Source organism: Diabrotica virgifera, chromosome 2 (genome assembly GCF_917563875.1).
Source record: "Diabrotica virgifera virgifera chromosome 2, PGI_DIABVI_V3a".
In the NCBI taxonomy this organism is placed as follows: Eukaryota; Metazoa; Arthropoda; class Insecta; order Coleoptera; family Chrysomelidae; genus Diabrotica; species Diabrotica virgifera.
The window spans coordinates 256731790-256744344 of NC_065444.1; the positions used below are offsets into that span (position 1 = coordinate 256731790).

Sequence of the window (12555 nt, forward strand, 5' to 3'; positions counted from 1 at the left end):
TGTAAATAAATGTGTAATAATCAATCATGGAATACATTAATTATAAAATAATTACAGACCGTACCATCATAAAATGACAATGTCATACAATGCCATTAATTAACTACATCTTTTGTTTTAAAATCGATTTACAGCTTAAGAATTTTAATAATTGTAAATTACGCAAAAACTACGACACCTAGGTATAGGACATCTATATACCATTCGAAAGAGGTAGACTTGTTTAGTATAATGAATTATTAATATACATGGTGTTCCATTTAAAATAAGAATCATATGACACATTGAATAATCCAATAATAAAACTGTAAATTTTGAACACCCTGTAAATGAATGTGTAACAATTGATCATGAAATACATTCAACCAATATCCAAATATTTAGATGTAAAAGTATTTTTTATCATTTCTTAAATAACTTGAGAATAAGCCTTCTTTTAAAACTTTACATTTTAAGAAAAGTCACCAAAACTCAGAACACTCTGTACATAGGTATATGGAAGCCTTATGAAACTATACCTTATTTTTTGCGGACAATTAAAAAATGCAATAAAATATAGGGTGTTCCATAAGAAAAAATATATCTTTGATACGCCGCCATTTATTGGGACACCCTGTATATTTCAAAATAATTTTAAAATGTAGATTTTATCAACTTACAAACCACTAATTAAACATGTTTTTCAAATCTTTTACCATTTTGCTGTAATCTTCCGTCGCGTTAGTGGTGACTCACCCTGTATATGAATCTGACACGGTTATGTATTTCAGCAACATTTCAGGACAAAATAAGAGTGCATTACACAAAAAATTGGTTAGACTAACACCTTTATTGAAATTCATTCAAATCTCAAATTTACAAATATAAATACTTTGTATGTTGCCATACTCGCCGTACCGCAAATATGAAAAATATATCACTAATCAAATTCAGCTTTAATGGTCACATAAATCAACAAGAATCAAAGAGGTTTATCATTTTTTAAATAATGGTATAAATATTTGTTGATTATTTAGTTATTCATAAATACAAAATCGCTTTCCACGATTACATCCCATGGCTTCCGGAACATGTCAGGGGGTAAGTTTACGCAATGGGTAGCCTTGAAGTCCATCATGTGGTTTTTAGCCTGGAACAATACGTTGAATTAATTTAAAAATACAACTCTTAAGATGTTTAACATATGTATATGTTACCGGCCAAACCCGATTTCAGGACAAACTAGTTTGGCCTAGGCCAAACTAGTTTGTCCTAAGCGCGTTAGGATGAACTACACACACCGGCAAAATTAGCCGAACACCTTAAAAATGGGACATGTTTGATGTCTTGAATTTCCTAAACCACTGGTCCGATTTGAGTGATTCTTTTAGTATGTTATATATAGCCTTATTATTTAAGAATATCGTTGTAATAATATTGGTGCTAGACAGGTAAATATCATTTTATACCGGGTGTACCAAGCATACTGTGTTTTTTTTTTCTTAAAGTTTGGAACACCCTGTGGAATATTCTAGCATATGTAAAATATTAAAATTAATAGTCGATTGTAGACTTAGGCTTTCTTAACATTTTCCTTTTTGATTCATTTACTTACGTAAGATAATAAAAAAGTTATGTGCGTTAACAACTATCCATGTTTTTCATCAATAAATCCTCATAGTAGGGGAGAAAAGTATACTAAATTTGCAGTTACTCGAGCGTTATGGGGACCTATACGCTGTGAGCTCGTACGTAGAGGGGATATTTATAAATTCGCGAGCGCCAGTAGTGGCAAGTCTGTAAACGTTTACCGGAAATTTGACATAAATGTCAAAGTGATTAATTTAAAATTAAAATTAAAAACATTAATTATAAACAATATTCGTTGGTCCAAGCTGTGGTATATATTTTTTCCTTAAATATACTTACGTTTTAAATACTGAATTTACGCTTTTTTAATGTTCCGTAATATGTAATTATAAATTAATCAGCGCCATCTACATGATAATTGTGAAAGTATCCGAAGTAAGAAATTAATATTTCATCAATAGAACGTCAAAATGATTAGCAAAATCTTAAAAAAATCTGTTACAATTTGATTAATTTTTAGCGTTGTAAATATTAAGCGATAACAATTAAATAATAAATTTAAAAATTACCGGTGAAAGTCTAATTAGTAATCCGCCAGGAGCGACACCAGCGAAGCTCAGAACGTATTGGATTGTGAAGAGTATGTGCTAAAATCAGAAAAAGGTTAAGTTAAGTTTTCCATAAAGTGGGGGAATTTTCATTTTTTAATTCAATTTTCCATTTGAAACATCATTTTTCTCCGATTATAGCGCTATCTATCCATAATTCGAAAAAATGTGTCGAATAAAAGTTGCTTATTTTTACGTAAAGAATCCAAATCTGAAATAAAAATTGGGGGCTCCTATTTCAGATTTTAAATTAAATCCCCCACCCCACCTCCGTGGGGGCTCGTGACACCCCACGGAGAGGGGTGGGGGGCAAATTAAAAATTTTAAATACGAACCCTGCGATATTTCGCGAAATGAACATCAGATCGTAAAACTGCAAAATACACCTATTCAATATTTTTCAAAAATCCACCGAATGGCACCAAACACGACCCCCCACGGAGGTGGGGTGGAAGGTTACTTTAAAATCTTAAATAGGAGCCTCCAATTTTTATTGCAGATTTGGATCCTTGACGTAAAAATAAGCAACTTTTATTCGCAACATTTTTTCCAATTATGGATAGATATAGCCTATATTTCCTATAATCGGAAAAAACGATTGGTGGAAATGGAAAATTAAATTAAAAAATGGAGAGTCCCACACTTTATAGAAAACTTAACTTTGTTTGGTTTTAGCACCCACTCCTCACAATGAAATAGGTCGCCATAACGCTAGAGTAACTGCAAATTTAGCATAATTTCCTCCTCTACTATCAGGATTTATTGATAAAAAGCATGGCTAGTTGTTAAAGCACATAACTTTTTTTATTTTACAACATAAGCCAATGAATCAAAAAAGAAAATGTTAAGAAAGCCTAAGTCTACAATCGAGTTTTAATTTTAATATTTTATATATGCTAGAATATTCCACAGGGTGTTCCGAACTTTAAGAAAAAAAAAACACAGTATGATTGTAACACCCGGTATAAAATGACATTTACCTGTCTAGCAACAATATTATTACACCGATATTCTTAACTAATAAGGCTATAACATACTAAGAATCGCTCAAATCGGACAACAGGATTAGAAGATTCGAGACATCAAACAAACATGTCCCATTTTTAAGGTGTTCGGCTAATTTTGCCGGTGTGTGTAGTATGGCCTAGGCCATACTAGTTTATCCTGATATAAATGCACACACTTCAGGCCAAACTAGATTGGCCTAGGCCAAACTAGTTTATCCTAACGCGCTAGGATAAACCAGTAAACCGCTTAAACCGCTTTTTCTAAGGTATGTTACCGGCATTACAATGTGAAAATTCTTATACACAAGCTCTTATACAGTATGTTTGCATAGCTAGGAACCATAGTGAAAACTTTTTTATTATCAATTTTACGGAAAAAAGTTATTCTTCACAAAATACTCTGGATAGTCAAAAATCTAAAACTCAACCAGCAGATATTAAATTTTATCAATTTTATACGGGTTATTTCAAAAATATGTCAAACATATTTCTTTAAAGAGTAAAGTACCTTTATATTCCAGAATATCAAAAAATACTATTATGAAAAGTTGCTTGAAATTAAAAACTATATTTTAATATACAATTACATCATTCTAATCGAAAAAAAATTCAATTTTTTCTCAAATTACGAATACCTATCATCATTTTATTTCAATTATTGTAACTATTTTATTATCAATTTTACGAAAAAAAGTTATTCTTCATAAAATGCTCTACCTGGTCTAAAATCTAAGAAACAACCATCAGATATCAAACTTTTTTAGTTTTATACGAGGTATGTAAAAAATATGAATTTTTCTTAAGAGTTAAGTGCCTTTATTATTCACAATATTTTAATTAGAAGGATGTAATTGAACACTGAAACATATTTTTTAATTCCAAACAACTTTTCTAAATAATAATTTTCGATATTGTGAATTATAGAGGTACTTTACTCTTGAGTGAAATTCATATTTTTTGACATACCACGTATAAAATTAATAAAATTTTATATTTGATGGTTGTATCTTAGATCCTATATGATGCAGAGTATTTTATAAAGAATAACTTTTATCGTAAGACTGATAATAAAAAGTTATCAATAAGTTCCAAGTTACGCAGACATACTGTATAAGAGCTAAAAAAAAATTTTTGTTGAACATTTATTATTGTTGAAGCTTATTATTAAATGTATTTTAGGTAAGTTTTACAGAAAAAAGTTTTGATCACTTTGTATAAACATTTTTTTAGCTGGTAATTTTCGGTTTTTGTATTACATTTTTGTTATCTTTCTTAATTTTCTCAAAAAGAAATAGTGTATTTCATTTCTAAAGTAAAATAATTTAGTGCATTTAAAAGACTACATCCTAAGCTTTAAAAAAGACCTATAAAACTGTAGTAGACCTGTTCAAACTTGAATAATACCGTCTTAAAGTGGTGTTAATTCTGTAAAACTATGAAGTTTCAAAAATTACATTTTTTGAGACGTCGTCGTATCATTTGAATTAAATTTTTGAGATTTTTTTTATGAAACATCGTTTAGTAACATGTTTGAACGGTAAGTTGTGCAAAATTGAGAATTTTATAAGAAAAATTGTATTAGTTACACATTTTTAAACAAAATTCATGTAAGTCTAACTTTCAGCCCACACCGTACTTATGCCCATACATTTTATTTCTTTTTATTATAACCATAAGATAGCTTAATTATTCTTCTGTCATGTCCAATTTCTAAAATTTCATTTGATCGATCAGTTAAAGAATTACATTAAAATAACTCAACCGTGCACTTCGCCGTACGCTAGTTTACAGTGCGCCAATGTTTATGAGAAGGGTGACTTTAGCGTTATAAATAAAAAATTATGGAAGCTACAGATTTAATTTTAGAAAACTCTTTATATAAGATTTTTTTGTAAAATTTTCTGAATTTTTCAATGGTTAAGTCAGTTTTTTTCTAAAATTTATATTTTCTGAGTTATTTAAAAAAACATCTAATTTCGCAGTTCATTTGTTTAATGAAAAATGAAGCACCCACTTCTCGAGTAGAACTTTTTGATATGTTTATTAAACATTTCTTAATCAAATTACAAAAAGTTCTATCTTGTTTGATTTTTTCCGAAGTGAAAATCTGTATGCACTCCCCTATTATGCAGCTATAGGGTTCGGTACTACATAATATGTGTCTTAAAGCAAAAAGTATCGCTATCATTTCAGCGGTGTATATCGAATTAAACTGCATGACAGCTTGTATATTTTGATTTTCACTAGAAAAAAACTGAAATCTTACCAAGTAAAGAGCCACTTGCGCTTTATCTTGATCGTTCCAGTCTTCTCCAATCTTCATCGGGTAACTCTTTGAATATTCAGATATGTAGGACTGCAACGATGAGTAGCAAAATCTATCATCTATGGCATATTTTTGTAAGAAGTTATCTGAAACAAAATAATAAAACTTTAAACTGCAATGTGAAAGTTTAAATTCTGCGTTTTTAGGCATATTTCAAATGCCTCATATTTGTTGCCAAAACTCAAAATCGAAATTTCAAGTCATTGGTTTTGAAGATTAGGCTCTAACAATGGAAATTCCACAGCGCTCAGTGAATGGAAGTCAGTGGCGGCTCGTGACCTCAGTATACGGGTAGGCGACACATATAGTGTATAATATAATAATATGTACATACATACCTACATAGGTACCGGGTGTTTGGTAAAGAATGGACCTTACATTCCTGAGCTTAAAATTGGTCGATTTAAGCTAACTTACCTTAGTACGAAAGTTGATAATAACTTAAATACAGGGTGTCAAACTTAAACTTTTATTTTATTTATTCTTGAATATTTCCTGACAGACATAGGATAACAACACGAAATTTGGTAAGCGGGAGTTTTTGGGATGAGAAATCTAAAGGACATCGCACACATCTTATGGAAAATAAAATGTCACTCAAATTCAATAAAATTTATACGAATAGATTCATTTTAAATTAACAGTCAAATCTTATCATTGCGCCAACTCTTAATTATGATTAATTACGGCGCAAATTGCAATTAAAGTTTATCGAAATCACATTTTTTGAGTCAGTAAAAGTGTCAGTTACAATTACTATTGCTCGGGGTGCTATTCACAAGAGCTTAAACCCCGCTGGGTCTAAGCGGATTAGTGAAACTAATCCGCTGATTTATGGAGTACCGACAATTTGGGTATTTTAAAATATTTTTTCTCTCTCTAACTTATGTACGTACCCATTTGATTTCAGATTTATTTATATCAATTTCTGCTCTTATTATTGAAAATATAGAGTTGGCGCAATGATAAGATTTGACCGTTAATTTAAAACGCATCTATTCGTATAAAGGACATCGCACACATCTTATGGAAAATATAATGTCACTCAAATTCAATAAAATTTATACGATTAGATTCGTTTTAATATAACGATCAATTCTTATCATTGCGCCAACTCTTAATTATGATTAATTACGGCGCAAATTGCAATTAAAGTTTATCGAAATCACATTTTTGGAGTCCATAAAATGTTAGTTTACAATCATTATTGCTCTGAGTGCTATTCATAACAGCTTAAATACCGCTGGGCCTAAGTATGGAGTACCGAAAATCTGGGTATTTTAAAATATTTTTTCTCTCTCTAACTTATGTACCTACCCATTTGATTTCAGATTTATTTATATCAATTTCTGCTCTTATTTTTGAAAATACAGAGTTGGCGCAATGATAAGATTTGATCGTTAATTTAAAACGAATCTATTGGTATAAATTTTATTGAATTTGAGTGACATTATATTTTCCATAAGATGTGTGCGATGTCCTTTTATTGAATTTGAGTGACATTATATTTTCCATAAGATGTGTGCGATGTCCTTTGCTACCAAAAATGATGTATTACCCAGAGGACGCTACATACGTCTTTCAGCGCTCATTTAATACGTTCAATTTTTTTTATCTCCCACTCCACGTACTTTCTTAATCAACATTTTTATTCTTTTAATATTTTTACTTAAAAAAAATATACCACATTCATCTCGCTAAGCTCAACTGTTTTCGAGATAAACGCATTTTAAGTCTGCGATACAACATAATTTTTGAATATCATTGTAGTTAGACCCGAAAAATAAACTTGAAACCATAATAATTTTACCAGTTCTCATATTTGTCATTGCATCGCAAATTCCTTTTGAAGAAATTTGAGATACATTTTTGTAAATTTTTATGATTTTAAGTTATTTTTCGGGTGTAACTACAATGATATGCAAAAAATTATGTTGCCTCGCAGATTTCAAATGCGTTTTTCTCGAAAACGGTTGAGTTTAGCAAGATGAATGTAGTATACCTTTTTTCAGTAAAAATATTAGCAGAATAAAATTTTTGATTTAAAAAGTATGTAGAGTGAGTAATAAAAAAATTGAACCTATTAAATGAGCGCTGAAAGGCGTATGTGGCGCCCTCTGGATAATAAGTACATCATTTTTGGTGACGAATTTAGATTTCTCGTCCCAAAAAATCCCCGCTTACCAAATTTTGTGTTATTATCCCGTGTCTGTTAGGAAATATTCAAGAATAAATAAAATAAAAGTTTAACTTTGACACCCTGTATTTCGGTTATTATCAACTTTCGTACTAAGGTAAGTTAGCTTAAATTGACATATTTTAACCTCAGGAATCTAGGGTTCAGTTATGGCTCATTCTTTACCAAACACCCTGTATACAGTGTGTCGCATTTAAGATGAACACACCCTTATATTTCGGCTATCAAAATAAATACAGATTTGAAATTTTGCAGTCATTCATTTTGATGGTTTACAATTTTTAAGATAGTCAACTGAAATTTAAATTTTAAACGCGGCCTACTGCGAATTCACAAACAGGACGAAGTTTCAATATTTTGTTTCGCGTTAGAGATATCGCAAAAAGTTATTTGGAAAAATTGTTAGAAATGTTATACTAACCCCACATACCAAATTTCATGACAAAATTCGAACTTTTAGTTTTTTTCAGAATTGGTAGTCAGGATCCTAAAACATGCAATTGGCAGTCCCGAGGTGGAGCTCGGCACAACCAATGTCAAAGGCGCAAAAAAATCTAGCCTACATAAACCGAAAATATTATTGAAAATGCTCACCACCAGCCACCACGGCCAGGCAAGCGACAATATTATTACAACGCTGTCCTTAGCATAAAGAGTGAGACAAAATGCGAATTCTGTTCGGCTACTTTTAAAAGCGCCTGCCCTAGGGTAGAGCCGTCGTAGTAGCGCTACGCTACGGGGAGCGTACAATAATTATTACAACTTTGGAGATGAATTAAAAAGTAGCTTTGTTTTATTTTAGATACTTAGGTATTGTACCAAAATTTATAAATTACAGTTTTGAAATAAGTAATTTATATTAATAAATAATTTATTATTGCACATTTGATAGAGGTTAGGCGGCGCCTACCTTGCCTACCCTGACGGGCCGCCCCTGATGGAAGTGATAAATTTTATTGATCTCACGAGAATTGTAAAAAATGGCAAAAATTGCGAAACGTTTATTTATTAATCAGTTTATAACAAATTCACCTCTAACACTAATTTTGATTTACTGTCGAGTTGATAAAAATTTTATTTAAAAAATTTATTTCGCACGCGTAACTGACATTCAAAATCGCTGGTCGCTTCAAGCGTTGTTTCTGAGAGAACGGATTGTTCTCCACGAAAAGTGCCGACAACTATTTTTATTCAAAATTGTCTCTTTTGAAACATTTTTCCCCGGCGTATAGATTCTTGGTTCTCTTTTCTCCTCCCTACGAGGCGGGTTTTAGGGGGGAAGCCCGAGGAAAGAAGTGGCAAACTTTTTTTACATCTTTTTTTGGTGTCCCAGAATTGACATTCTCGGTAAAATTCAGCTTTTTCGTACGATTTTTAGAGGTTAAGTCGCATTTTCGTCTCTTGACAGTTGGACTATTGTAAAAATTATCGATAAAACGTAACTTACCTTGTTCGTCCTGTGAAACAGACAAATAACCATCCACTATCTGAATTCGTACATCGTCGTAGATGAACGGATATCGATAACGTAGTAATTTCTTTAATAGAATATTTATTCTGTTTGACGAAACATCTCCCTGCCTAAAACAATAATTAATGTTAGATTTGACAAACATATACATGCAAAAATTGACAAAGGCTTTAAACTTTCACTAATAAATCACTAGTACCCTAGTGATGGTGTTACAGAAGGATGCTTAGAATAGCATGGACACAGAAGTATTGCGAGAAATGGGCAAAGAATGCGAAATAATAAACACAATAAAAATAAGAAAGAAACGGATAAAAATAAGAAAAATAAGAGGCGGAAGGAGTATAAGCATGGTTGAAGAATTTAAGGGACTGGTTTAAATGTAGTTTTATAGAACTCTTCAGAGCAGTGGTAGATAGAGTAAAGATAGTGATGATGATATCCAACCTCCGATTCGGAGACGGCACTTAAAGAAGAAGACTAGTACCCCGTTATATGGTCCTTCGAACCGGATCTATAAAATTTCATTTTGCTACAGAGAAAATTCTTTTTTATTAGGAAAAAGAACGACCATATGGGAAAATAATTTAGGTTAAAGCTTACATCCCTCTAGCATTAGGGCTTTTCATATATATTCATAAAAACAACAAGATTTGTTGATAGTACCACTTTATGTGCGGTAAATTTTCTTTTTCCTTTTCCAGGACAGGAGTTTTGATTTGGTTAAAGGATGTAGGCTGTTTCTCTTTGATCTCATAATGGTTGGAATGTTGGAATTGTCCTGAGTGATGCTGGAATCCAAGTACTTAAAGAATGATACTCTTTCTCAATTATATTATCAGCCTCTATCAGTTGTTGGGAGTAGTCAGGTGGTGCCCCCGTGATTCCGATATATTTCTTTTTCACTGATTATTAATAAGACCCACTCTTTTTGATTCATGTTCAAGAATAGACGAAGATTGTATTAATTCTTGTATTATTTTAGCGACCAAGACCAAAATCTAATATTGATATTTTCATTCTTCTTTTGGGCCAACTGATCCAGTATTCTTACTCACTTTTGGGTAATTTGAGATGTTGAAACTACAGGTGGTTTTTCATAATTAACGGGAGATTTTCGAAGACTTTTGATTTAAACAACGATTTCGATTTCATAAATAAGATAAATGCATAATCTAGCAACACTCTGTATATTTGGTATATTAAACCTACCTCAAACATATAACTTCGTCATCAGTTCTCCTGATTAACAAAATGGGTCCAGGATATTCTACTAGTTGCTGAATTATATTAAGATCAACATGATCTTTAATAGCCACTCTGACTATAGGTTCTATCCAAGAGGGCATAGTATTCACAGCTAGAGGCAGAACATCGTCAAAAGTAGCATCTAATACCTACAACAACAAACATTTTTTAACCTTATAGCAAAAGCATAGAAAAGCAAAAATACATATCTATAAGACAGCTGAGACCAATGATGTTATGTGCAAGTGAGACTTTTTTTTTGTTTTTTTTGTCACTACGATAAGATGTCAACCCGGTTCAACCCCTCGGAGGTTTAAATCTTCTTAGTGATTTTTTTTTAAATTTAACGTGAAGTAAAACTCCCTGGTGTAGATGGTATATTTAATAAATATTTAAAAAAAAATTTAAAAATCCAAAAGGATTACGTTCAGAACGTATTCGGACTTATCAGTCCATCATCAGTGAACCTAAAAGTAAGTAATCCCACTTAATAAAATTGAAAAGGGTGAAATTTTGAATGTTAAAAAATTGAAAAGTGTGGTTAAGATTACTTACTCCCTGTCCTTGCTAAATAGCCACAATGCCAAACACTGGTTAAGATGTATGTTCCAACTACATATTAAAATTTGCAAAAGAATTTGGCCTAGATTGGATGCCAATGGATTACTACCAGCAACATGATGCTCTACTGTATCACATTAAGAGATTTTTTTATAAGTGATTAGGTCTTCATTGAACCACGTTTAGTCTGTCAATGATTTAAGGAAGTAGAAATACTTCAAATGTCATTGACATCCAGGAAAGGGCAATTTTTAATGTATTAACCAAGGTCAGGATCCAATGTGATTACGGAAATTTAAGTTTTTGTCTGTGTTGAAATTTTAATTTTAATGTTAGAATTTAAATTTACTTTTTAAAATATTACAACAATTACTATAAAATTGACTATAAAATTAAATTTGATCGAAATTATTGTACTATGGTAATGAAAAGAAAATGTAAGATTGAATTCGTGATTATAAGTAAGTAAAAATTTTTAAGTATATAACCTTGGGGGTGAAAGTTAGAACTTTGAATTGAAAGAGTAGTTGAATAGTGTGTTTAGGCCAGATAAATTTGTTAAACTGTAATGTTGGTTGTATAAGTCTAGTAGGATATTGGTTCTGTATGAATATAACTATTTGAAAAAATTGGTGAAAATTGATGTAACTGATATGAGATTGTGAGGTGAAAAAATATAATTAACGGAATGTGAAAATTTGTTAGTTATAGTCAAACATATAGGAACGTATTGTAAAATTATGCATAGAAAAGAAAATGGAATTATTTGAATTTTTAAAATTAATCGAAGTTGCTAAAATCATTGATTATAAATATTCCTCATGTAGTTATTAATCAATGCTAAAATATATAAATGAAAGGCAAATAAATAAGGTCAATGATTTATAAAGGAAAATTAGGGTAAGAAAAGGGGGCAAAGGGTGAGTTAGTTATGTGGATTTTACGGGGGGTTTGTAGAGTAAGACTGATTAGTGTGTAAGGAGATTTTGGAAATAGAAGGGAGTGAAGTATGACTAGTGAAGTTCAACTAGTTATATTCATACAGAACCAATATCCTACTAGACTTACACAACCAACTACTCTTTCAATTCAAAGTTCTAACTTTCACCCCCAAGGTTATATACATAAAAATTTGTACTTACTTATAATCACGAATTCAATCTTACATTTTTTTTTCATTACCATAGTACAATAATTTCGATGGCAACTTTCGATTACCAACTTATACTGAAATGATGGCATCTCCTGAGGTAAAATGTTCCGGAAGTAAAATGAGCCTCCATTCGGATCTCCGGGTGAGGACTATCTCAGGGGGAACACCATTGCAGGTTAGAAAAATCAGGATAGGGTCTTGGAATCTTGGTAGTCTTACAGGTAAGAGTCTGGAGTTAGTGGATGCGCTCAAACGAAGAAGAGTTCAAATTGCTTGTATTCAAGAAACTAGGTGGAAAGGACAAAGGGCGAAAGAACTAGGTGATGGATATAAATTGTGGTATGTAGGGAGTAGTAACACTAGAAATGGAGTTGGTATAATTGCTGATAGTGAAATGAAAGATAACGTAGTAGAT

General features: G+C 31.4%; 1 protein-coding gene across 2 annotated transcripts in view; it reads right to left on the reverse strand.

Annotated features, from left to right (window-relative positions):
* Positions 1-810: 810 nt before the first annotated feature.
* Positions 811-12555, reverse strand: part of LOC114336010 (phosphatidylserine lipase ABHD16A) — a 33998-nt gene continuing 22253 nt past the window's right edge. For both annotated transcript variants that reach the window (XM_050643158.1, XM_050643159.1), the window contains 4 exons: positions 10391-10575; positions 9155-9288; positions 5451-5596; positions 811-1129 (listed from right to left, as the gene is read on the reverse strand). In XM_050643158.1, the coding sequence (XP_050499115.1) occupies positions 1013-1129; positions 5451-5596; positions 9155-9288; positions 10391-10575 (582 nt within the window). In that variant the 3' untranslated portion in view covers positions 811-1012. The remainder of the gene's footprint in view (positions 1130-5450; positions 5597-9154; positions 9289-10390; positions 10576-12555) is intronic.